The 25080-nt window shown below is 31.2% G+C and overlaps 1 protein-coding gene across 1 annotated transcript in view; it reads left to right on the top strand.

The window, feature by feature from the left end:
- The window catches only part of LOC143223350 (uncharacterized), a 79457-nt gene that overhangs the window by 43322 nt on the left and 11055 nt on the right, over positions 1 to 25080 (top strand). The window contains exons 4-17 of the mRNA XM_076451234.1: positions 5481 to 5614; positions 8019 to 8117; positions 8293 to 8415; positions 9428 to 9519; positions 10367 to 11897; positions 14026 to 14229; positions 15129 to 15343; positions 15864 to 15925; positions 16132 to 16406; positions 16793 to 17097; positions 17533 to 17594; positions 22869 to 23149; positions 23586 to 23923; positions 24420 to 24481. Coding sequence (XP_076307349.1) covers positions 5481 to 5614; positions 8019 to 8117; positions 8293 to 8415; positions 9428 to 9519; positions 10367 to 11897; positions 14026 to 14229; positions 15129 to 15343; positions 15864 to 15925; positions 16132 to 16406; positions 16793 to 17097; positions 17533 to 17594; positions 22869 to 23149; positions 23586 to 23923; positions 24420 to 24481 — 3783 coding nt within the window. The remainder of the gene's footprint in view (positions 1 to 5480; positions 5615 to 8018; positions 8118 to 8292; positions 8416 to 9427; positions 9520 to 10366; positions 11898 to 14025; positions 14230 to 15128; positions 15344 to 15863; positions 15926 to 16131; positions 16407 to 16792; positions 17098 to 17532; positions 17595 to 22868; positions 23150 to 23585; positions 23924 to 24419; positions 24482 to 25080) is intronic.

The raw sequence follows: 25080 nt of genomic DNA, 5'->3' as shown, positions 1-25080 counted from the left end.
AATGTTAAATACATATATTGTAAACAATTTTTTAATAAATTTGGTTTTGTTCATAACTCCAGTGATCAGACATAACAATGTTATGTGTAAAGGATTGGATTCAAGTTGGGACTTTGACTGGGCCACTCAGAGCATTCATTTTGTTTTTAAACCACTCCAGCATGGCCTTGGCCTTGTGCTATGGGCCATTGCCCTGCTGAAATGTAAATTATCAACCCAATTTTAGATTCTTGGCTCACTCAAGCAGGTTTTTCGTCTATGATTCACTTGTACTTTGCTCCATTCATCTTTCCCTCAACCCTGACAAGTTTTCCAGTCCCTGCTAATGAAAAGTATCCCTGTAAAATGATGCTGCCACCGTCATGCTTGACAGTTGGAATGGTGTTGATTGGGTGACGTGTTATGTTGGTATTATGCCAGATGTAATGCTTTGAATTTAGACAGAAAAGAAGCTCAATTTTTGTCTTAGCTGACCACAAAGCCTACTGCCACATGTCTGAAGTATCAATTACATGATCTTTTGCAAACTCTATACAAACTTTAAGATGATTCGTTTTGAATAATGGCTTTTTTCTTGCCAGTTGCCTATACAGGCCAGCTTTGCATAGTAACCAGGATATTGTCGATGTATGAACATAGACTCCCATCTCAGATATGGAACTTGAATATCTATCAAAGTCAGTGTTGGCTTTACAGTAGCATCCCTAACCAGTTCTCTGCTTGCCTGGCTGCTTATTTTAAAAGGGTGGCTTTATCTGAGTAATGACTGGGTGGTATGAAGCACATTTCAGATTTTAATGATGGATTTCACTATACACAAAGGGATAATCAACGACTTTGAACTTTTCTTGTATCCTTCTCTTGATCTGTACTTCTCTACAACTTTGTCTCTGACTTGTTTCTATAGCTCCTTGGTCTTCATGGTTGGTTGGCTGTATAACTATGTGAGTTGTATCTTGAACATGTGCATTTACTCTGAAGTCAAGTTAAATCACTTTGATTACACACAAACAGAAACCATTACACAATTTTGTCACCTTTCAAACTAAACCTTTGCACCTGAAATGATTTAGGGCTTCTCTAGCAATTGGGTTGAATAGTTATGCAATGGAGAATATTCTAAATTTCTTTAAAAATCTAAGTTACTTACATGATATCAGTATTTTTGTAGCTTTCTCAGTTTAGAATAGACTGTATAAATTCTAAATATAAGCTTCCATTTGAAACTTTCATGACTACAACCAAGTGTGGAAGCTTTGTAGAGAAGTAAATACTTTTGCAAGGAGATTTATACATGACTGTTCATTTTAAATTTAATATGAGAGTATTAATTTAATTTACATTGTGTGTGCAACAAAATGTGGAAATTTTGCAGATGGATGAATACTTTTGCAAAGAGCTTTATACACAACTTTTCAATTCAGGTTTAATATGAAGTATTATTTAATTTATATTGTGTGTGCATTAAAGTAAACTATTTTTTAAAGTGATAGTTTCAGCAAATTTTCTTGCATAGCTGTTTACAAATCATTTGAGTTGTAGTTCACCTGTTGTGATTTGACATCATTTTACTTAAACCTTCTATGTTTTCTCATAATTTTAGATGACTGTTGTCACATCATAATGTCTCCTCTTGTAGCTTGTAGAAGGTTGTAGTCCTCAGTCAGGCAAAATATATATAGGTCATCGAGTTAGTGGAAATAATTAAGTAACTTAGTGAAAGCAAAAGTACAAGTGAATTTAGACTGTGTGAGTTTAGCTATGCTGGGTGATTTCTAAATTAAGTTTCACAGCTTGTGTTGTAATAACAGAGATATAGAATAATAATTCATTTTGTCAAAGGGGTTTCTAAAGTAACTGAACCTGCCTATGTGGACTTTGACAAAAAAGAGACAATTATATAAAGCTCTGGATGGATCTGTGACAACCAATAATGTAATGAATTTTCATACATGTATTTGATTTGTTTTGAATTATATGCTATTTTAAAACAAGTGAAATCTATATCATCCATTTACTGCTGAAATTTATCTCTTAAAAAGTTACATACATCTACTTTAAAGAATCCAGCCTCATAAAAACCTGGCATTTGATTTGCCAGCCAGGAGTATACAATAAGTGATAAACAGTGGGCAAAGTAGGCCTGTACATCTGTGCAGCTATAGTAGTGGGGAAATTATTACAGATTACAACCATGCTTTGTAACCATTTCAACTGGTTTTGATAAATTCATGCTCTTACTAAGCTCACCCTACAGAAAAAAAAAGGACCCAAGAATGACATTGGACTCAGGGCCAGCCAACCCAAGTTATCTAAGTTTGATAAACAGAAAGATGATATTAATGCTTTCCTGGAGATGTATGAAAGATTTGCTTAAAGTCATAACTAGAAAGGTGACTGGGCTTTCTGTCTCAGCCTACTTCTCATCGGAAAATGCCTGTAAGTGTAAGCAAGTATGACATCAAAAGATGCCGTGGTCCATGATAAGTTAAAATTGTCCTTGTTGAAATGATATGAACATATGGAAGAAAGTTTTTGTTGGAAGTTCACAGAAGTCAAACCTGACACTAATGAAACTGTATTTCACAAGATGGGCTGCAATGATCAACTGTAAAAATAGCTTCAAAGGACTGGCAGATCTACTAATATGTGAACAGTTTATGATCATGTGTTTAACTGACATGTCACTGTCCTTAAAAGAGAGAGCACCAAAAGATATTGATGAAATGATCAAGCTGCCAGAGCAGTATATAGAAACCTATTGAGTGTGTATATTTGGCAATTCTAAGAATAGCCAGTTAAAATCAAATCACTGGTGAGTGATCAGAAGTGGGAGTTTATCAAAGGTGACAGGAAGTTAACAGACAAATGGGTAAAGAAATGCTATATTTGTTATAAATATGACACATTGCAATTAAGTACAGGTCTGGTGCTAATAATCAACAACATAAATTCCTCCATAAAGCAGTTGGAGCGACCTATAAAGATGATGCTTGGAAGAAACAAGAAAAGAGTGATTATCACCATGGATGCTGCTGCCAGAAAAAATGGAAAAGAACACATCAGATTTACCACAAAAAGGAAGTGCTATCTTTAGTGTGTAACTGATGGTCAGGTCAAGTTAGTGAATGGGCCAAAAGTGCCAATGGTGATTGGAGCATTTGACAAAAATAGAGAGGTGCCAACAAATCACAACATGCCAGAAGGTGAAGATTAGAGACACGGAAGTAAAAGTTTTAGACTGGATGCAGTAGCACAGCATTGAAAGCCAGTGTAGTATCTGATGACCAGATGACAGACAAGGTACATCTTTGTGTGCTGATTGATTAGATGACGAGGAAATTTTCCATAGCAAAAATAAAGGTGGACACTCCAACTACAAGTTAGACCTTGAAGCCATGTGTATGAAGGCACCAATCTATAACATTGTGATTGGAACTATACCAGGCTGTAGAAATTTGAAGGAACCAGACAGAAAGGAGACTGATGAGACACCTGCAGTTATCACAAGAGTTTAAGGAAAGAAGAGCAAGCGAGACATTAAACCGTTGCTAGTATCAAAAGGCAATGTTTCAAATGTAGGTCTACGGGAACTGAAGGGGGCATGAGGACCCTTCATTGCAGAAACTTTTTAACAGTGCCTGAGAGAAATTTGAGCACAAGACAAAGGGGAATGGGATTTACAGAACAGAGTATCAGAAGGGAGTGATGTACCAGATCTATCAAGGCAGATATACTGGGAAAGTTAAGCAGATCATAATACAACAGAATACTGGACCCAAGTGATGAAATCAGCTCACAAGTCAAGTGTGGGAGAATATGTAGGAGCAAAGAAGATGACGGATAGGATCATCAGCAATTTCAATTGGCCAGGGGTCATCGGAGATGTGACCAGATTCTACAGCTCATGTGACATTTGCCAAAGAACAATACTTAAAAAGGAAGGTAGTCCTAGCAATATTTATCTCATTGTATTTTCATTCCCAATGTACATAAGTGCAGAACTTAATCTCAAAGTTTTTTAATTTTGATTATCATGCCTATTGTAGATGTAGATGGTTGTTCTGTATTTAAAACATTTTTTAACAGATCATGAATTATTCTATTATGATATGAGATGTGATTCAGAACTTTTCATTTTTATATATATGTTTATATACTGACAATAGGTACATATGATAAAGATATTGTGCAGATAATAAGCTTTGAAATACATTATTATTCTTTAATTGGTTAAAAATTCTATCTGAATTCACTCACAAAAGATTTAACTGAAGATTGTTTAAAATTATACTAATGTATTCTTTGGTAACATCCATTATGTAGAAAGATGCTTGGAGTTATAACTATGTTTTTCACTTATAGGATAATGAAGTGAAATGAATGAAAAATATACTATGGGAAAGTTAAAAGCAATGTGACATGTATATAGTGTTGATTCTTTCAGTCTCCTCAGAATTTTTGATATAGAGCTACCAAGAATAAGAAAACTGAAGTACAATTTCTGTTTTGTACTCATCTACGTATACAGAATTATTCATGTGTGTCTTGTTTAATACAGAATAAATATACATATTATTTGCATTGTGTTACATTGTGTCCAGGTTCTTTCCTTCAATTCAGTCAGGTTATAAATTTAGTTTCGCTCTAAAGACAGCTGGTACGGGGATTAAAACTTTGGTTAAAATAAAGTACAGAACAATCTTTCAACCTTCTTAGGTCATTTTCTTTGTTAACCTGAAGATGCCCTAAGGAGATGGAAATGATGTTCTGTACTTTATTTTAATTAAAGTTTTAATACTGATACCACAAATTTTTAGATTACATTTTTACTTCAACTAAGTTTCTAATCATCATGAATTAGTTTCACTCTGTATTTCATATCTGCCAAGCATTTAGTTAAGGCAGTTAATACTCTTTCCTGAATAAAATCATTGCGCTTGATATCACTGCATTATCTATTCTGAATTATGTTTTAAAATTTACATTTATTATTGAAAAATGGCATCATAAAATTACATCTAACTTTTTAGTTATTTATCATATTCTTTTTAATTGGTAATAAGTCAGTTGGAACTAAACTGTTTGGAAGAACAGTCTGTGCATTGAAATGAAAAGTGTGTTATATTCTATCCAATGCTTTTAGATCATTCAAATTCAATATTAGTTTGGGTATTTAACATACACTGTCACAGTGCTAGATTAGTGCTGTCTTACAAAAATTACAGTAAGTGAGAAATAATAGTAGAGTTCAAACTGAAAGTAATATTAGTTGCCAGTTATTAGCTACCTCATTTTGTTTTACAATGAACACATTTTCCATCAACAAAAATATATAAATAAATAAATATTATTAGTGATAAGATTGAAAATTTGTGATTTCAGAGTATGAGTAATAATTTTTCAAATGTGTCAAATTTCTTTTATATAATCTGCCTAATTGTTCTCCATTCTGAATGCAATTTATTGTTTTTCAACAGAGCCCAAAGCTTTGCAGTTCATCTTCCACAGGCCCTATCGTGTAAAGGGTGTTCAGTTAGGTTACTTCGACAAGCCAAAGAATGGGGTAGCAACTATTTGTTCTGGAGTTGTGCTGATGTAGACATTGTTCCAGGTAAAAATCAAAGGACATTTTATACCCGTGAATTTTTTTTATTGTGTGTTTATGAAAAAAATATCAATCAAATAACTGTGTTGTACAGCAAAATTATTCACCCACCTGCAAAATTTTCACATTTAAGCTTGCAATCATAAAACTTTCAAATGAGGCTTTATATTTAGAATCTACATAATCTGTTCCAACTGAGAAAGATAAAAAAAAATATATAGAATGTGTTTCATGCTATCCAGATCAGTTCATTCAAACTAATTAGTTAGGCAAGCAGGGAACTGGATAGGTATACCACTGTGAAGCCAACAATAACTTTAAAAGGTATGCAAGCTCCATGTCTGAGATGGGAGTCAGTGTTCATATGTGAAAAGTATCCTGGTCTCTACACAAAACTGGCCTGTATGGGCAAGTGGCAAGAAAGAAACCATTACTGGAAAATAATCATCTTAAACCTCATATGGAGGTTGGGAAAATCATGTAAATGATACTGCACTCATGTGGCAGAAGGTTTTGTGGTCAGGTGAAACAAATATTGAGCTTTTTGGCCTAAATTCAAAGTGTTACATCAAGCACAAACACATCACAGTCAACATCACTCCAAATGATAAAGATGGTGATGGCAGCATTGTGTTACAGAAATGTTTTTCATCAGCAAGGACTAGGGAACTTGTCAGGATTGAGGGAAAGATGGATGATGTAAATCCTCAACATGCACAATGAATAAAAATACTTTTTATATGGATCTTGTTTTCTCAATCAGGTTATGCAAGTTATTTTAATAGGATGACCTCATCAGAAAAAAATAAATACTCTAAAGAAATAATAAATTTATAATTTCTATTAATTAATTTTAAAACCTGTGTACTTACTAACAGGCATGTAATTTTCTTTTCCAGCTGTTAAGTAACAGGTAGGAATGGTTGTCAGCACTGTGGCATGAAAAAAGAAGTAATTGAACTTAACTGTATAGTTAGACTGGATCCTTTATTCAAAAAGTTGGACTAGTAATTATTCTTTCAGTATTTAGTAATTTCAGAAATGAAGGTTAAAACTTCATTTTTTTTCCTTATTCATTCTCTTTGAAAGTATTTGAATTAATATCATAGAACAAGAAGCTTTACTCAGAATATATTTCCCAGTTTTCCAAAAATTTCTTCTCAAAAAATAGGGAAAAAATTTGAAACCTAGAGTTTTCACTTTCAGTTGTGTTCTTTAGTAAAAAAAATTAGCAAATGTTTCTCACATTTGAATCACTTTCTTTCCTTCCATAGCAATGCCTTCATCTCTTTTAAAAATCTAATATTGTCCACAAGTCACTGTTTTCAGTTTATGTAAGCATAAATTTGTGAAATCAAGTTTGAAGTTTTGAGCTGAAACCAGTATGATAAACTCTGTTTGTCTGCATTATTTTTTTGTATTTATTTTTATAAAGTCCAGAACTGATCATTTTATTATAAAGGTCTATTTACTTGTAAGCTATTTTTTGTTTACTTTTAAATTTCTACACATTATGCAATAAAGACAATAAAGTATAAAGATGAAAGTTAATAAAAGTTGTACAAAATGTGTATTTGTAATATTGTAAGTTTTTTAGATAATAATGCCAAATAGTACTGATATTAAAGAAAGCATGATGTGTGGTATTAAATACCTAATATTTGTTCCAGAGGTTTTAAAATCTGTTTTTGATATTTTATCATAATGAGCATTTATTCTAAAACAGCTGTCAAAATTAACTTTTAACTTGCAGAAAATAAAACTGTAAAATGATAGCCATCAGTAGAATGTCTGACTTTTCCAAACTATTGGCATTTTATACAGTGAAGTTTTGGTGTGTTGATAAACATGGTATGTTTATGCATGCAAAAGAAACTATAACCTTAAAACAAACACACATGCATGCATAAACATACCATGTTTATCAACACATGATCTGAATGATCTGAAAGATGAGTAAGATTTTTCCACATCCCCATTGGAAAAAAACTCATAATATTTTAATAAAATCTAATGTTCAGAACTCTAGTTATCATATTGAAAGCAGATATCTACAAATGGATGAATAAAAAATGTCACCATTGTGTTACCCAAACCCCTTGGCTGGGAGGGAAAAAATCATAGAATACATACACAAGTTGGATTTGGTTTGAGTATTGTGTGCTTCCATTGTTTACAGCTAGAAACTCCAACCAGATTATATTAACATTGATATAACACGAAGTCATGTCAGTATAAGTTAAATACATAAATGGTTTTCATCATAATTTAACCTGATAGAAATACATCTTATGTTTTGCTTCAACTCATATGTGCTTCTTTTCCTAATGATGGATTTTCACTACACTGTAGATATTACACAGAAATACCTATCTTGTAAAATTTGTTGTTTTTTGGGGGTTTTTTTCAGTGACAGAGTTCAACACAGTTTGTTCTGGACGGGGGAAACTTGTAAATCATCTCTGTGCTTGCAATAGATTACATTCTGGCAATGTATGCCAATATCAGGGTAAGTTAATTTTTATAATTATGGGGATATTATGTTGGTTTGTTTGTATTATTCACATTTTAAAATTTAGATTTTACTTTCATTACAGCATAATATACAATATTATCCTGGTATTTAGTATTCATTTATGAGCAAATTTGTTACTTTAATCACATGGCTTTCTTATGTATAACAGATGAGTGTTGGTCTGATGAAGACTGTGGGTCTCATGGCAAGTGCATCAATGTGGAAGCAACTACCTATCCTAAAATGCAGTGTTTTTGTCAGACTGGTTGGTTTGGAGAGAAGTGTAGTAAAGGTGGGCATTTCCAACTTGTCATATCTACACACATACACAACTACACATATCAAGTGGAATGTTTTTCTCTTAACCTTCAGGATTTATTTTTATATGTTGACATATAACTTTAATATTGTCTATTGGAGATAAATATTAGTTGCAGTAGGTAATTCCAATTTCTATACAATGTATGACAGTTTATTCACTAATGTATTTAGAGATCATATAATTTAGCAGTTAACTTAGATTGTAGGAAAATAATATAAGTTAGGATATTTTAAAGTTTCTCAGAAGCTTTGCACTTTGGACTCATAGTTGGATGATTGTGAGTTCAAGGCTGGCCTCATTATGCTGTTGTGTCTGTGAGCAAGATATTTGACCTCACTTATTCCAGCCTACCTGGCTGTAAACTGGGGGTTAACCTGTGACAGACTGGTATTCCATCCAGGTAGAATGAGTCACTATTGTCATTCGCTTGAAGCCAGAGTTGAAAAGCATTGGCCCTATGAACCTTATTAAGGCACAGCAAGGATTCAACTTAGAATGGTTTTCTTAAAGAACTCTTTAGTGGCTCAACAGTAAGTCTGAGCACTTATAGTACTAAAATCTGGATGTCAGTACCCTTGGTAGGTGCAGCACAGATACTAGGGAAACATTGAAATATTTATTATTGATTGACTTATGTTTTAGACAATAAAAAATAAGTATGAAGTCTAATAAATCATATTTCATTATTTTTAGAAACCAAAGAGTTTACAGTGTTGTTTTTATCTTTATGAGAAAAATCCCTTAAATTTGATCATAATCATCTATGAAAACTCTTAATGCACATCATAAATTATGTGAATGGCATTACATTTTTTTATCTTTTCCTTTACTCCGTGATTGATTTTTGACTAAGTTAATATTTGTATTTTTTTGCACCTCGATATATGGGAATAATTGAGACCCTAAATGCTCTGTTATAACTATAAATGGGCAGTAGTGTCAGAAAGTTGATTTATTTTAGAGTATATTTTGTTTATTTTAGAGTCTTCTGTTAAGACAACAAATTTGGACCTAGCACAGTATAACAGTAAGGTTTTATCTGAAAAATACATCTTGTACTGGAGGATTCTTCAGGTAACCAAATTTTGACTGCATTGAAAATCATATGCATATTTTTTGTTTTGGTATGAAAGTGTAAGACTCTTGGAATAAGAATTTAAACTATTAAGGCTGTTAACTCTTCCACCAATGAAGATTGAGGTTATACTTTTGTTTATGTAATTTATCCTTGTAAGATACTGATGAACTGAAAAGCTGGGTTTAACATCTAATATCATTTATTAGAGTACAAAAAAACAAGTTAACATTAACTGGCTTTCTAGTTTGAAGTAAATTATAATGTTTTTCAAATACTTTGTAATATTTGTGAGTTTTAAATAATTTTCTGAAATTAATATAGACTACCAAGAGTCAGGCATAACATTCTGATAAATTACATGCAACCCAATTTTATTGAATTTACATTTTATATAACTACTCTTAATGATTATCACTTTGTTAACCTGAAGATGACCTAGGAAGTTCAAAATGTTGTTCTCTGCTTATCAATAAAAGTGTTAATACCCATACCAGCTGTTCTGAGATACAGATCATCTAAAAGCATATGTTTCTTAATACATGCTAGTAACTATGTATTCATATCAATTATTTCAAATTAGTATTGATGAAACAGTACTCTGAATACATTATGAATGTAAAACAGATTAATTTAGGGTAGTATGTACAATGATAATTGTGGAATATGGATAGTAAATAACTTCTAGATTTAAAGGGATATTAGGAAAGGTCATTTATTTTTAAAACAAAAGTTAGTTATTAAAAATGCAAGATTTTTTAAAAGGTATAAAAACATTTAAAATTGACTCACATTCTGCTATATAACAGATTTATGACAAATATTTTAATATTCTACACTTTATAGGAAACAGAAGAAATAGAAGCTGTGTTGCAAGCAGAAAGCACAAGCTATTTAGCTCTTGGTTGGAGGCCACAAGGAATAACATCCAAATGCAAGGCATTCCCATTAGTAGTAGAGAGCAGAAAAAACAACTTACGATATCTTCATAGTGATGACACTCCAATCCAGCAGCATGAAAATCACAATTTTAAATGGAAAGATACAGAGAGTGACTTGAAATTTGATTCTGAAGGAAAATCAAATGCTGAAGGGAGTCCAGAACCAAACATAGAAGGAGAACCTAAACCTAGTACCAAAGAAAATTCAGAACCAAATTCTGGAGGGGAACCAGAGCCAATTATTGAAGAGAAAAAAGAACAAAGTGCTGTAGAAGAACCAGAGTCATCTGCTAAAGGGAAACTAGAACCATCAGCTGAAGGAGAGCCAGAACTTAGTACTATAAGAGAAACAGAGCCATCTGCTAAAGGGGAACCAGAACCTACTACCATAGGAGAACCAGAGCCTTCTACTGAAGGGGAACCAGAGCCATCAGCTGAAGGAGAACCAGAACCTAGTACTATAGGAGAACCAGAGCCATCTGCTAAAGGAGAACCAGAGCCATCAGCTGAAGGAGAACCAGAACCTAGTACTATAGGAGAACCAGAGCCATCTGCTGAAGGAGAACCAGAACCTAGTACTTTAGGAGAACCATACCTAAGTAATAAAGAAAATTCAGAACCTACTAGAGAAAAAAAGTCAGAATCTAAAGTTACAGAAGAGTCATCACAAAATCTTGAAGTTCAGTCAGAGCTAAATGTCAAAGAAGATTCTAAATCTGGAGTTCCAGTGCCACCTTCTAAAGCAGAACCAGAATCTAGTACCAAAGCAATTACAGGAACATCTGAACTAGTGGCTGAAGGTACACTTGAACCTACTGCTAAGGGAACACCTGAATTTGATTTTGAAAAAGAAAAAACTAGTAACACTGAAAAACAGATTGTTTATATAAAACCTAGTTCCACTCTTAAAAATGAACAAACCAGTAAGAGTACAATTGTTGGAGTTCCACTGGGTGTTGGACCAAGTGATGGTTTGGAAAGAAAATTTTTTGTCTACAATAATCGCTTCCGACGACAAGCCATATTACCTGAGCCTTCAGATTTAGGAAGCATACCAGAACCAGATAGCGAACCAAATCCAAAATCTGAAGGTGAAATGAATACAGAACATGATGCTCATTTAGAACCTGAACCTAGAGGCTCTGGAGAACCAGAACCTGGTTCCATAACAACTTCTGATTCCAAAGGAAAACTGCCACATCAATATCCATCATCAACAGCTTACACACCTCGATTTGATTTTCACCCCATGGATTGTTCAGACATTGTGATAGGTGCTGCAAGAGGAAAAGTCAGCCGTGTGTTTGACTACTATACTCGTGACCGATCTACACCACGAGTAGATAGTTTTTATGGAGGATCTGACACACTTACAGCAGCCATTGGATTTGAAGAAGATGGGAGAACAACAATACTGTTTCGGAAGAAAATTAAAGGTAATGCCAAAATCATGTAAACCATATAATGATAAACTTAGTTATTTCATAATAATTCAAGCTTTATTGATGTAGAAAACTGAGTAAGAAACCTGATAATTTTTAAAGATGTATATACAATAATACTTATCATCAGAAATATAAATTAATAAAAAATTCACCACTGAAACTCAGAACAAGAATTACCAAATAATTTTTCAACCCAAAACTTGTACTTTTGAAGATATTAAAGCCTGGTTTACTCAGCATTTATAACAGTCTACCCTCTATCTGTTTTAAATATTAAAAAAGAGCAGAAACGTGTGCACTAAACTTAATACTCTGAGTTATAGGAACAGCATTTGGCAATAATTAGTGTCATCATTACATATAAAATAGTAACATATTTAAAATAATTTAGTTTTGGAAATGCTTCAGTGGTGGATCCAGAGAAGGTGCAAGACACCTGAGTACTCCCTTTTTGGTAACAATAAAAAAGTTTTTATTAGCAAATATCAATTTTATGTTTTTATAGACTCATCATGCCTTTTTTTGGTTTCCACTCATTTAGTAATATAATTCCTTCAACCATATGCAAACTGCTGAACAGAGATGAGGGAAGGCTAGTGAAGCCATTATAACTCCAGGACCCATTATAAGCAATCGTGGGCCCCTTCCCCTTTTAATCAACTCTAGATTCATCACCATATTTTTGTACTGATGTAGCATTAAAATGTGAAATCACCTGTACCGGCAAATGTACCTAATTAATGTTATATTCTTACCTGTATTAATTAACTTTAGTAGATTATCTTATCAGTCACTTTTTGTATATGTAAACCATGTAATAAGTATAATTACTTTAAAATAATCTGTTCAAGAAATTTGTATTTCTTGTATTTGCTGTAAGGTTAATTTTGTATGCTTACAACTAGGGTTTGTTGGGGAATACTTTATAACATATTATATATAGTGTTTAAAGTAAAAAAATCTGATGCTTGACATATATAGTGTTTTAAGTAAAACATTTTGATGCACCAAATATTATGTATAATGTTTCAAGTAAAAAATCATGATAAATCACATTGTATGATATACAAGAGTATTTAATTTTTGAGTTATTTTATAGTTTATTTAGTGACTTAATATTTAATGATTACTTTATTTTAGTAAAAAAAGTGTCAGATGTAAATTATTTTTAACACAATAGTTATGACAAGTTTTGTCAAGTAACTTTGTACAAGTCGTACATTGTGTTGGCTTTTGAAATATTGTTGACATCATCTTGTTCAAAGCTTTTAAGATTTCATTATTATGTTTAATATTGTTGTTACTAGAGGGGTAGATACTTCTAAATTTTTCTATTTCATGTTATAAATACATGCAAGTAAGAGGAAGTTAAGTTCATTAAAGGAAAGGAAGTTAAATGAAATTGAAAGAAAAAGTGAAGTTAGCCTGCATGTGAGTTTAATCTTAATGGGCAATTTCTAAAGTTAGTTTCACAGTATGTATTTTAATAACAGAGTTAGAGGAGAATAATTTCTTTTGTCAAAGGATGTTGTAAAGTAACTGAATCAGCATGTTTGGACTTTTAACAAAAAAAGACAGTTACTTAAAACTCTAGATTCAGTTGAAATAACCAAAAGTGTAGCAAATTTTTTGTGCATATGCTTGACTTGTTTTGAATATACTATTTTAAACAAATGGATCATGTGTTGTCCATTTATTGCTGAAATTCATTACCAACAAGTCACAGGTACCTACTGTAAAGAATCATACTCCTATAGAAAACCTGACACACATTGTTTATATAGTAATTCAAGTAACATTTTGATGTGTCACATATTATACACAGTTTCATGTGAAAGATTCTGATGTGTCACATCTTATATACAGTGTTTCAAGTAAAAAATTCTGGTACATAATTCTGTTATGAAGTTTGTCTTCCAAAGTGATCTAGAAAAAATCAAGTAATAATCTTTTGCAGTCTATTAATGTAAATGTCTTATCCAATTTCAAGAACCTGCAAAGTGCATTTTGGTAGCCCTAAAATATCTCACAACTTTCAATTCAATTATCTTTTCAGCTCATTGAAGTTGCAAATATGGAGAGAAAATATTACATTGATTGTATATTTCTATATATGTAGCTGAAGAGTTTACTGACCACACCATAGAAAATGCTCCAATGGACATTATTTGGGCACTTGGTCAAGAGCCAGGACACTACGTTCATCGACCTAGTACTGGCTTGGAAAGTGGTAATGCTAAGGTTCCAGATTTTTACAAACCTGATGAAATCAAGTATCATGGGCACAGTCACCAGCGAGGGAAAACGACCTTGAACTTCTATGGCAAGTAACAAGTAACTTTTTTTATCATTAAAACATTGGATCAATTGCATCAATTTGTACCTTTCATCATTCAATTTTTTAACTTCACACACAAAATTTATCGATGTTTAGATTTAAATCAAATATTTGTTCAGACTTTCTATTGAGGCAAAAAAGCACTTTCACACAAAATTGCTAAATAACCAAATTGTTTCAAAAAGACACATTTTATGATTAATATAGTTTTATCATTTTTTTATTTCTTTACATAAATGTGCCTTAAAACATTACTACTGATTATTTGATAAGATAAAATCTTATTATTAAAATCTATTTCCTACTCTTATTCTTATATTAAAGTGCTTTAAAGATTAAATTCCAACTAACAAGACCTTTAACAGATATTTTAAAAGTATACTGCTTTTCAATTTTAAGTTCCAAAAACAAAATAAAACATGGATTATCATTTTGCTCTCATATTAATTAATATAACTTCTGTGTTCTGAACCTAATGAAGCATATTGGAACTAACAGTCAGAATAACAAACCTTTTATATAATTTTATATTTATTCCTTGTGGAAAAAGCTTTTTAATGTCAGTGTATATTTAGTTTAAAGCATGCACAAAAATGTTTTGGAGTTTACCCACAAGTTATATGAATGTTACTGTAAATGGTTAAAAAATTCTGAGTTTTCAAATTTAAATTAATTATAGCTTATTTATACTTTTATCTAATGCTTTCAATACCAGAGTTTTCTGAGAACATCAGCATTTTTTTTAAATAGTCTTACAGACAATATTTTACGTCGAGATATATAATGATGTAAATTAGTCAGTTAGATATATGTATATATATATATAGCAAAACTATATAAAACATTGGATTTTTATGTCTGTGCTTTTTTGTTTCTGTTAATAGAACAAAAAGTAGAAAGCAAAGTTAAAGAAGAAACTGAGAATAAAATCGAAGGTTGTGCAGGTGAATGGAAATATCCAAGACAGTGTGAAGGTAGTAGTTGTGAGTATGTTGCTAGGTGGTACTTTCATGAGAAAAGTGATGAAATGTACTTCAGGATTAGCAGTACGCATCCTGATAAATGGACAGGTATTGGCTTCTCCAAAGATATGAGAATGGTGAGTTAACATTTCATTAATTTAATTTTTGAAAAATGGTGAAACTAATATCTTAAATGATGAAGGTAAAAACTATTCAATTATCAGAGCCATTAATTCACAGTGGATGTATTAATAAATATTTAGCTGTGAATATTATAAATATTTGACTGCATGTTAGAAATGATAATTCTTGACTGTGAAAAATTGAAGATTTTGTGTTGTTTTTTTTCCTACTGAATACACATGAAAATTTACAGATATATGTTTATTCAAAGTATCAGTCACTACGTGCTAAAACTCTAAGAAAATTTTAAGTTTTAGATCTGACATAGCGATAGAGCTTCAGGTTTTAATTGTGATCAGATTTTTTTTTAAATATAGTAAATTTTGTTTTATTTTAAATTATTTACATTTGTTTTATGTTAGAATGACCTTATTTTAAACAATAAAGCTACTATAGGTAAGTAATTTTGCATATGATGTTGGTCTTCTTCAGCTGTTATTGAAATTTACTTTTTTTGTATGTGTGGATTTGCAGGCTAATTCAGATGCTGTTATTGGGTGGGTGAGCAGCAATGGAAAGGTTTCCGTGTTTGACTCGTATGTACTTATTTCTTCTGTTGTTATATCAGTAGTGTTTCCTGATTAATATACCAACAACACAAATAAAATGTGTAGAAATATTGTGAAATGCATCTAAATAAATATTTCATTATTGGTGAAAGATTCTCCTAAAATAAGACGATTTTTCAGTTACTTATTTTTTATTTACTATCATCATTTAAAAACTGTTGTCTTTTTGTCAGATGGTTAACAGGGTACAGCCATCCAGAGTATGACTTGAAACAGAGTGTTTATAATATTACTGGTGAGTTACTGGATGGAACGATGACTATTCAGTTTATCAGGAAACGAAACACTGGAGATGCTACTCAAGACCTATTGTTCTCTGATGGAGAGTGTGTTTATTTTATTTTTCCTGTCAGAGGTGGCCAGTATGACAATGCTTTTAAACAAGTAACTACTCATGAGACCACTCCCTTTGTTTCACTTGTGTGTATTCAGAGCTGTTCACTTCCTGGTAAGCATTAAAGTGCTTATTAAGACATAATCAAAATGTTACTGTATGATGCTAATCATTAGACAAACTATAATTTCTTTATTTCTGATTCCAATTACTAAGTTAAGATGGAGGATATTGGTCTAAATTAGTTCTTTGGTTCTAGTTTTGCATATTATCAAAGCCAGTCATGATTTTTTTTCAATTTCCTAAACTTTATAATATATTATAAAATTTCATATAGTATACTAAGAATGTTTATATTTACATCTGAAATTAACCAGTTGTAAGTTTTTTTGTACAAATATGTGCTAGTTTCAGTAGTCATATTAAATGCTACTAGTTTGAACAGACTTTTATTAATCAGAAATGGATAGTATAAAATTAGTGATGACAAATAATTTCAGTGATTCTAAATCAAAACAAAGAGGTACAAGCAGAACCTGCACCAGAACCTAAATCAAAACCAAAGAGTGAAGAAGAACCCAACAGTGAACCAGAACCCAGTAGTGAACCAGAGCCAGAACCTAATAAAGAAAATATGGTTCAATGTATGGGTGAGTGGAAGTCTCCAGTAAACTGTGATGGTTATGGTTGTGACTACAAAGCAATGTGGAAATATGTTGACAAATCTGATGAAATAGCCTTTACCATCAGTACAAAGAATCACAATAAATGGACTGGAATTGCCTTTTCCAAGAATAGGGAAATGGTTTGTGTTTTTACATTGTTTACATAAAATATTATTCACTAAAAGACTGAAATATTTTATTATGGCTTCCATCAAATAATTTAATATCTCATCTTAACTTGTTCTCAAATATTTTTAAATAAAATAGTAAAAAAAGTGATTGAAAAATTATTTATAAAACAACCTTATTGTTCAATAGCTAGCAATTTATTAGCTGTGTAGATAATTACATAATTTTGACCAGGGATTTTTATAAGTATTTTTGCACCATTTTATTTCTTTAAGTGAAGAAACAATCTTGGATATTGATGTCTTTCTTCTTGTTTTTAATTTCTTGCACTGTTAAATATTTAACCATGCATTTATAAAAAAAAAAAATTACTTTTCAATTAAATTCTGTAATTAAAAGCTAAATAATAAATATGTGGGTACAATTATTATTTTCTTTATACACAGGAAGCAACAGATGCTATTTTGGGCTGGGTTGAGGAGAGTGGAAGATTTTTCATAATGGATACGTGAGTATTTGTTGACACTCACATTTAAACCTAAACTTAAGAAATATTCTCTGAGGAAAACAGGTGCTCCTAAAGCTCCTGTTAATATAAGTCTATGTTTGATATGATCACCCTGCTTTGCTGCATTTTTTAAATCCAGCACTCTGTTTGTTAGCAAATCTTTTATCATTCAATTTTATCTTTTATGTTTTTTTTTGTATTGTTTTTGACTAGTGAAAAATGAAGAATTACCCTGTACTGTTTGTTACTTTAGGTGATCTTCTTTCCTTTAGGTAATTCAGGATTTATCATTTCGTGATATTTAAATAACACATGTTTCTCTGTCAGTTAATTGTTTTTTTTATACTTGCTGATGCTGTCATTTTTATTAATGCAGATATCTGTCACTTTGCTTTTGATTCACCTTGAAGATAGCAGTTAAATTTGTTTTGCTTTTTTGAATTTTGTGCAAAGCTACACAAGGGCTATCTGCACTAGCTGTCCCTAATTTAGTAGTGTAAGACTAGAGGGAAGGAAGCTAGTCATCACCACCCACTTTCAACTCTTGGGCTACTCTTTTACCAATGAATAGTGGGATTAATTATTACATTATTATACCCCAATGGCTGAAAGGGCAAGCATGTTTGGTGCAACAAGGATTCGAACCTGCAGCCCTCAGGTTACGAGTCAAATGCCTTAATCCACTTGGCCATGCCGGGCCAGCAGTTAAATATAATGGTTTTTACATATGATTTTGTCCACATATAAAAAATATAACATACACCTTGTTTTTTAATGTAAGTCTTACTTCTTTACTGAATACATTTATAATGCCTTTAAATTTTTGTGTTTTTCACTATTGATGAAAGCCTATGTACTTAACTACAAGATACACCATTTTGTGTGTTTTTTTTAATTTTAACAATGATTAGCCAGTAAATGAGTGTGAATTATTTTGTGTTTGTTTGCTAAAACTCAAAGTTAGGATTACTTTATTACACCTTTTCTTCAGTGGTAAAATATTTGTGCTTCAACCAGGCCTTTTGATTTAGGGAAGTACCAATAAATCATCTTAAAAATCAATCAGCAGATTACTCACCATAAAATTAAGTAATTAGACTTGTCCAACTGTTAACAAAAAGTTTATGAATTTTTACTCTTTCAGTGATTGAAATCTAAAAATGAATGTTTCATGTTATTTTAGTTTCTACTCTTGTTTCACACGTCAGTATTTTCTTTCAAATTGCAGAAAAACGTTTCTTGCACTTTCTGAGAATATCCTAATGTGTTCCTAAGTCTGTATAGTTAAATATTTATCACAAATACATTCATAACATTTCCAAATCTAAATTTGAATTGATGCCTCTACATTTTTGATATTTTTAAATAATAATAGAATTAATCATAAGGCAGTTGCCATCCCTTGTGATATGATTGATTCCTTACAATGACAAGCACTGTAAAATGAGACAGCCTGCAACCTCAATACCCAGTAGATTATTATTTCTCAGTCAACAAATTCTCCAGAACAGCAGTTTTTAACTGTTTTGGGCTTGAAACTCATATGTAAACATAATGTTATTAACGCATATACTTCATAACACGATACCAATCTGTTAGGCTTAAGGCTAGGTAAAATTTATGGAATCAGATTGTAGGTTATCATGTCTTTATTTGCAAAGTAATTCATCTCAAATATCATTGATAAATGGATTAGTTTATAGTATGGGATATAAAACAAGTGATGGTTCTGATTATTATTAACTGGTTAATTAGTGTATAAATTATCTTTAAATACATATGTCCTATTTGGCCTGGTGAATACTTATCCTTATTATTACTTGTTTTTACTGTGTCTTCTTGTGGTTTGCTGAAACACTTCTCTTTCTGTGTATTTTCAACTCATTTGAAAAGTTTGTAATTCTCTTTTCTTACTTCAACAAGTCATGTGAAGACATCCATTTTGAGACTTGTACCTGTTATTTATCCCATTTCACTTGGTTCATTTTTTTTCCTCATTTTGAATATAGCCTTTTTACTCTTTAGTCTCTTTTTAAGTTCATGTAGAATAGTTATGTAATATACTATACACATTTAGTCTTCCTGAAAACACTACTGACTCAGTAAACCCAGATGGAGAATTGAGCAAAATGAAGTTGTTAAAATATATGTTAAAGTTGTTTATGGTAGGATCCTGTACTGAACTTTATATTTTTCTGTTTTCATTGTATTTCTAAAATGTTATGTTCATTGTTTTACTAAAAATTCAAAGAGAAATAATCTTAAATCAAATGTAACATATTTGTTTACAAAACAATTAGCAAATTAAATACTTAAAAATTAAACATCTGGATTTGTCCTTCTAAAAGGTCCTATCGAAAATTCCCTTAAACACTATTCGTTAGGCCTAATCTAACCCTACAATGACTCAAGTAGTCTTAAGTTCTAAGTGTTAATTAGTATTACTGAATTACTTTTTACATAAAAGAAAATAAAAGACTTTATAAAGTTAGCCCTTTACATTTTAGAAAATAGAATTAAATTATGTTTACTAAAGCTTTTCCAGATTTGCTGTCTTCTAATTTTTGTAAAGTTAACTACCATCTTTTGAACAATATAACCTTTCAAATAAATCATGTTTCAAACTTTTAATCTGCAAACTAAAATAAAACAGTCTGGAAAAATCATTACCTTGTAAAATCAGTGTTTTCACTTTGTTATAGTACATTACTGGTAAAACTTGCATCTTGTATGTGCTTAAGTGTTAACCCTTGGAAAACAACAGTAATAATATTCATGTTTTAGATTGAATAAAATGCTCATATTTCTTTAAAAAATTATACCCTTAAACAGAAGATTTTAAAATATACATAAGATAAATTCATGACCTACAATCATTAGCCACTGTACTTACTCTCAACCACCAGCATGAGTATTCCCTTGCAGTACCCACAACTGTAGGGAGGAGGCTGAGCCAAAAAGGGGCCCAGGTCAGCCAGAATTGTAAGTACAAGAGTTGGCAGTGGGTGGTGATGACTAGCTGTCTTCCCTCTATTCTTCCAATGCTAAATTAGGGATGAGTAGTGCAGATAGCCCTTGTGTAACTTTGCACAAAATTGAAAAAAAATTAAGATGGTTCTGTCATCGTCTGTTTGCTTTAGTCTAGGTTGGATGTTGTCTAAAAGCTAGTAATCATTCCTGTGGATCTGAGGGTCCATGTTGTTGGATAAAAAGAAATAGTTGCTCTACTTTGGAGTAATGGATATGTTGTAAGAATCATTGTCAAATTACACTATTTAACTAGAGTAGGTGTTGTTGACTAAATGTCTTCACTTTAGTCTATTATTTCAAAACTGGGAAAAGCTAGAACAGATACCCTTGTGCAGCTTTGCACAAATATCAGAAACAAACAAAACCAAAACTAGTTGTTCTAATCATCATTACAAATCTTTCAATTACTTGGACATCATCATGAAAGATTCTCTTCTGTTGACAAAACCTTCTTACTATGGTTTTATACTGTCCCCAAAAAGGTGATATTCTTTTTTTGCTACTGTTTTGAATTCTGTTTTCTTGCTACTTCATTATTCACTTTTCTTCTCTTGGTTCAACTCTTAAAAATACACCTACAGTAAAACCTGTTCCATCATCCACATGTAGAATCTAGTAGTTTATATTTCGTAGGGAAGCTTATCAAAATTAATAGATATTCTCAATGTTTACCAAAATGTTCTGCTGTCTTTCAACTCTTTGCCCATTCCTATCTATGTGCTTTGATCTTCTAAATTTGTTCCAGTTGAAACCAGATAAATTGTACTTTTTTCTTTAATCTGTAGAGCAGTTTTTTTTATGTAAAACCAGTGAGCTTTTGCTTATTTGGCATCTTTCTTATGATTCTGTCTTCTTTTTCTACAATAGACATTTTTGTTACTTGCATCAGTTCCACTTGTATATTATACAAAAGAGTTGATAATTTGTGTGTTTTTGGTTCCTTGATGTGTAGAGCAGGTTTCTTTCTTCCTGTTTTCTTCTTTTCTATACCAGAAGCTGTTTGTTTATATAAACTGTAGCTGCTATAACTTTAGGAAAATTTTCTGGAAAGTGTTTTGTGTATTCCTGTAGTGAATACCTAGTGTTGATTTTAGTGAGTTGAATACCTTGTCTTTTATCAGATTTGGCTGGAATTTTAAGAGCTGTGACATCCTGGGGAAATTTAGTATATAGTATTATCAACATAGTTTCTTTTAAAGCTTTATAGTTGAGAACTTTTTAATTTAAAGCCAATTCTCAAGGCTCAGAAAGAAAAGCATGTATAATTATTATTTGTTTACTTCCTTCTTCATAGTTAGTGACAGAAGATTTTCTGTCTCTTCTTGTATTGCATTTACTTGAGTAGATGTATTCAAACAAAATGTTTAATATTAAAGATACTGTCTAATACCACAATAAATTAGGGTACAAAACTAGAATATAAATAAAAGGGAAACTCATCTTTATTCTTTCGTACCTGTGCTGTTGTCAGTTGTGTGAATAATGTGACCATAGGGTGAAATATGTAAAGTGTGAAAATAAAGCATGAGAGGTAGATAGTAAAACATGACAAAAGAAGTTTAAATAAAAAATTTTAGAAATATTAGGCTGATGACACATGAGAGAACAATTAAGAAATAACCAGAATAATAAAAATTGTACAACATTATGAAATTGTAAATGGTACTGATAATTGGAAAGGAGAATGTGAAATGGTCTATTTTTTGATATAAGCAAGAGAAATATCTGGAAGAGTAAAAGCAGATTTTAATATTTTTTGAAGACTAATTTTTTATGGTTTTGATATGAGAATTTTTTACACAAAGTTACACAATACTGTGGTCACCATAAATAATGAAAACCAGTTTTTAGTGTTATAAGCCTTCAGACATACCACTGAGTCAATGATGTGAGGCATGACATAAGAAATTGTCAAACATTTTTGACCCAGTTAAAGAGAAAGATAAAAAAATGCTTTAGAAAGTCAGGATGTGTATCAACCAAAACACAGTTTTATTATTTTTCCATCTTACATGTTCAACTTAGACATTTAAAAGATTAACTTTTTCTTGTCTTGTTACTGATGTTGTTTAAAAAGGAAATTTAAAAAGTTCTAGTGCAATGCATTTGACTTATAATAGTACGTTTTGTTTTTTTAATTATAGAATATCTTCAGTGTGATGATTTTAGTGTTTATAGCTTTATTAGTCACTTTAAAAATTATTGACTAGTAAAATCTTAGAAGATATTTTATTTGTCTTTCAGATGGCTAACAGGCTACAGACAACCATTACTGGATCCCAGTCAAAGCATCAGTAATGTAAGTGGGTGGCGGGAAGATGGAGTAACTACACTGAAGTTCAGTAGAAAGCGATATACTGGAGACCTAGAGCGAGACCTTCATTTTACAGACAACGAGTGCTTGTTCATGTTCTTCCCTGTTCATGGTGGTGTTTTTAATGCTGTTAATAAGAAGATAAGACAACATGAGTCAACCCCCAAGATCTCTGAGAAAAAAGTCTGCATTAAAAGTTGCAAATCAGAACGTAATTATCTTAAGTGTCTTTCAGAAACAATTAATCAATGTTGCTTTTTTTAGCAAAAAAAATGTACATAATTAAGTTTCTGTAGTACATAAAATAAAAAATGTCCAAATCACAACTTTCTGTATCAGTATGTTACACATTTATAGTGAGAAAGTTGATCAGATGGTATTGTAAGTACTAGAAAGTATCTTTTTGAAATTTGATACCATTATGAGACATTCAGTAATATATTGACCCAACAAAAGGGCATTGTAAAATTGATATGTATTTCATCCTTTAATCTCTCATTAAACTACTTTTTTATTAGTTTAATTAGAGTTATAATGTTTATATCAAATAGAAATGTTTTGTCATAAACAGTATCTAACTTTCAACAGCATAGTTAAAGAAATATTTTGCCTGTTTATAAAGTGTTCATAATTTTTGTTTTCAATAGGTGGTGAAGTAGTTGTTACAATTCCAACTCCAAAGCCTACAACACTTCCAAAGCCCGTATCTAAGTTACCAAAAATTAGAAGACCAGTTCTTCATTTTCCTGCCTTTAGAACTCCAAATACTCCCTTAAAACAAACTACCACTGCAGCCACCAGCATTGTTGCTAGTACAACAAGTACTGTAACAACAATATCAACCCAACCTTCTACAACATTAAAACCCACTTTACAGAAAATGAAATACATAGTAGAAGTTAAGCTTCCATTGAGTTGGAATTCAGAACTAAAGAGAAAAGAATCAACAGAATACATTACCTTAAAGAAGCAAATATTAGAAAATGTAAGTCAGATGTAAATTTCAACAACCTTGTTGTAAGCACTTATTTTAACGTAGTATTTTGAAATTTGAATTACCTCCATGAATAATGGATAATTATATGTAAGAGACAAATAAATTTTTTCTGAGATTTAATTAATTTGCTTAGTTTATGGTTAGCTTAACCTAGTTGCTAAAAAATTAGATAATAGAAATTAGCCATACAAAATTCAAGCTTTCAGTTCTGTATACTTTTCATGCACAAGAAATGTCTAAATACTGTTACAACAATTCCATCTTGTGTCATGCAATGTAGCAACTCAGATATAAATTGATACTTTTCATCTTGAGGGCTACATTTTAACATCTGTGTTAACACTGAATGTTTTTGTATTTTAATTTCAAACCACATCTAAGTTTTTTCTTAGATAACTGATGTATTCTGATGTATAAATTATTGTTTATTACATGTATAAATTCATTATTTATTGTCAAACCAGATTATAATTTTTTTCTGTAGATGAATGTAACTTTAACTTCATTTGAAGGATTTGAAGGTGTAGAAGTAACTAAACTTGCCAGGTAAGATTATGTTTAATATGTATTCTTGACAATCATCATTTCTCAAAAAGTAAATAATAGAATAGGTGGTATGGGCATCTGCCTCACCTTTATGGGAAAAAATAAAATGAAAGAGTCATTGTGTTAATACTGTTACTTTGAATATATCATCATAGTTCCTCACATTTTGATTACTCGGGAAACATACATAATTAAATAAGTAAAGGAAATTCTTAATTTTAGAGTAATTTTAGTGCCACCTGAATCAAAAGATTCATTTTCACAAATATTTTTTAAGTTATTAATTTTATTAACATGTTGTCAGGCATATGCTTGAATTGCTTTTGATATGATACTCATAAAAATTTATAAAATAAAGATGAAAAACAGCAGTTTCACATTTAATATATCTGTTATGACATAAATGTATAATTTTTTTTCTCTAATGGTGAATATTGTATTTGTTTTATTATGAAAGGAATCCATTTGTTGAAAATAAAAATTACAATTCTATTAAAAGCATTATTTGAGTGCCCCTACCCCATAGTACATGCTGGATTTTTGTGTTTTCAAAATACAACAGTATGAATGATTATTATTATAACTTTTCACATAAATAT

The sequence above is a fragment of the Tachypleus tridentatus genome, chromosome 8 (genome assembly GCF_004210375.1).
Source record: "Tachypleus tridentatus isolate NWPU-2018 chromosome 8, ASM421037v1, whole genome shotgun sequence".
NCBI lineage: Eukaryota > Metazoa > Arthropoda > Merostomata > Xiphosura > Limulidae > Tachypleus > Tachypleus tridentatus.
This window is presented reverse-complemented; position numbering and strand designations above follow the sequence as displayed.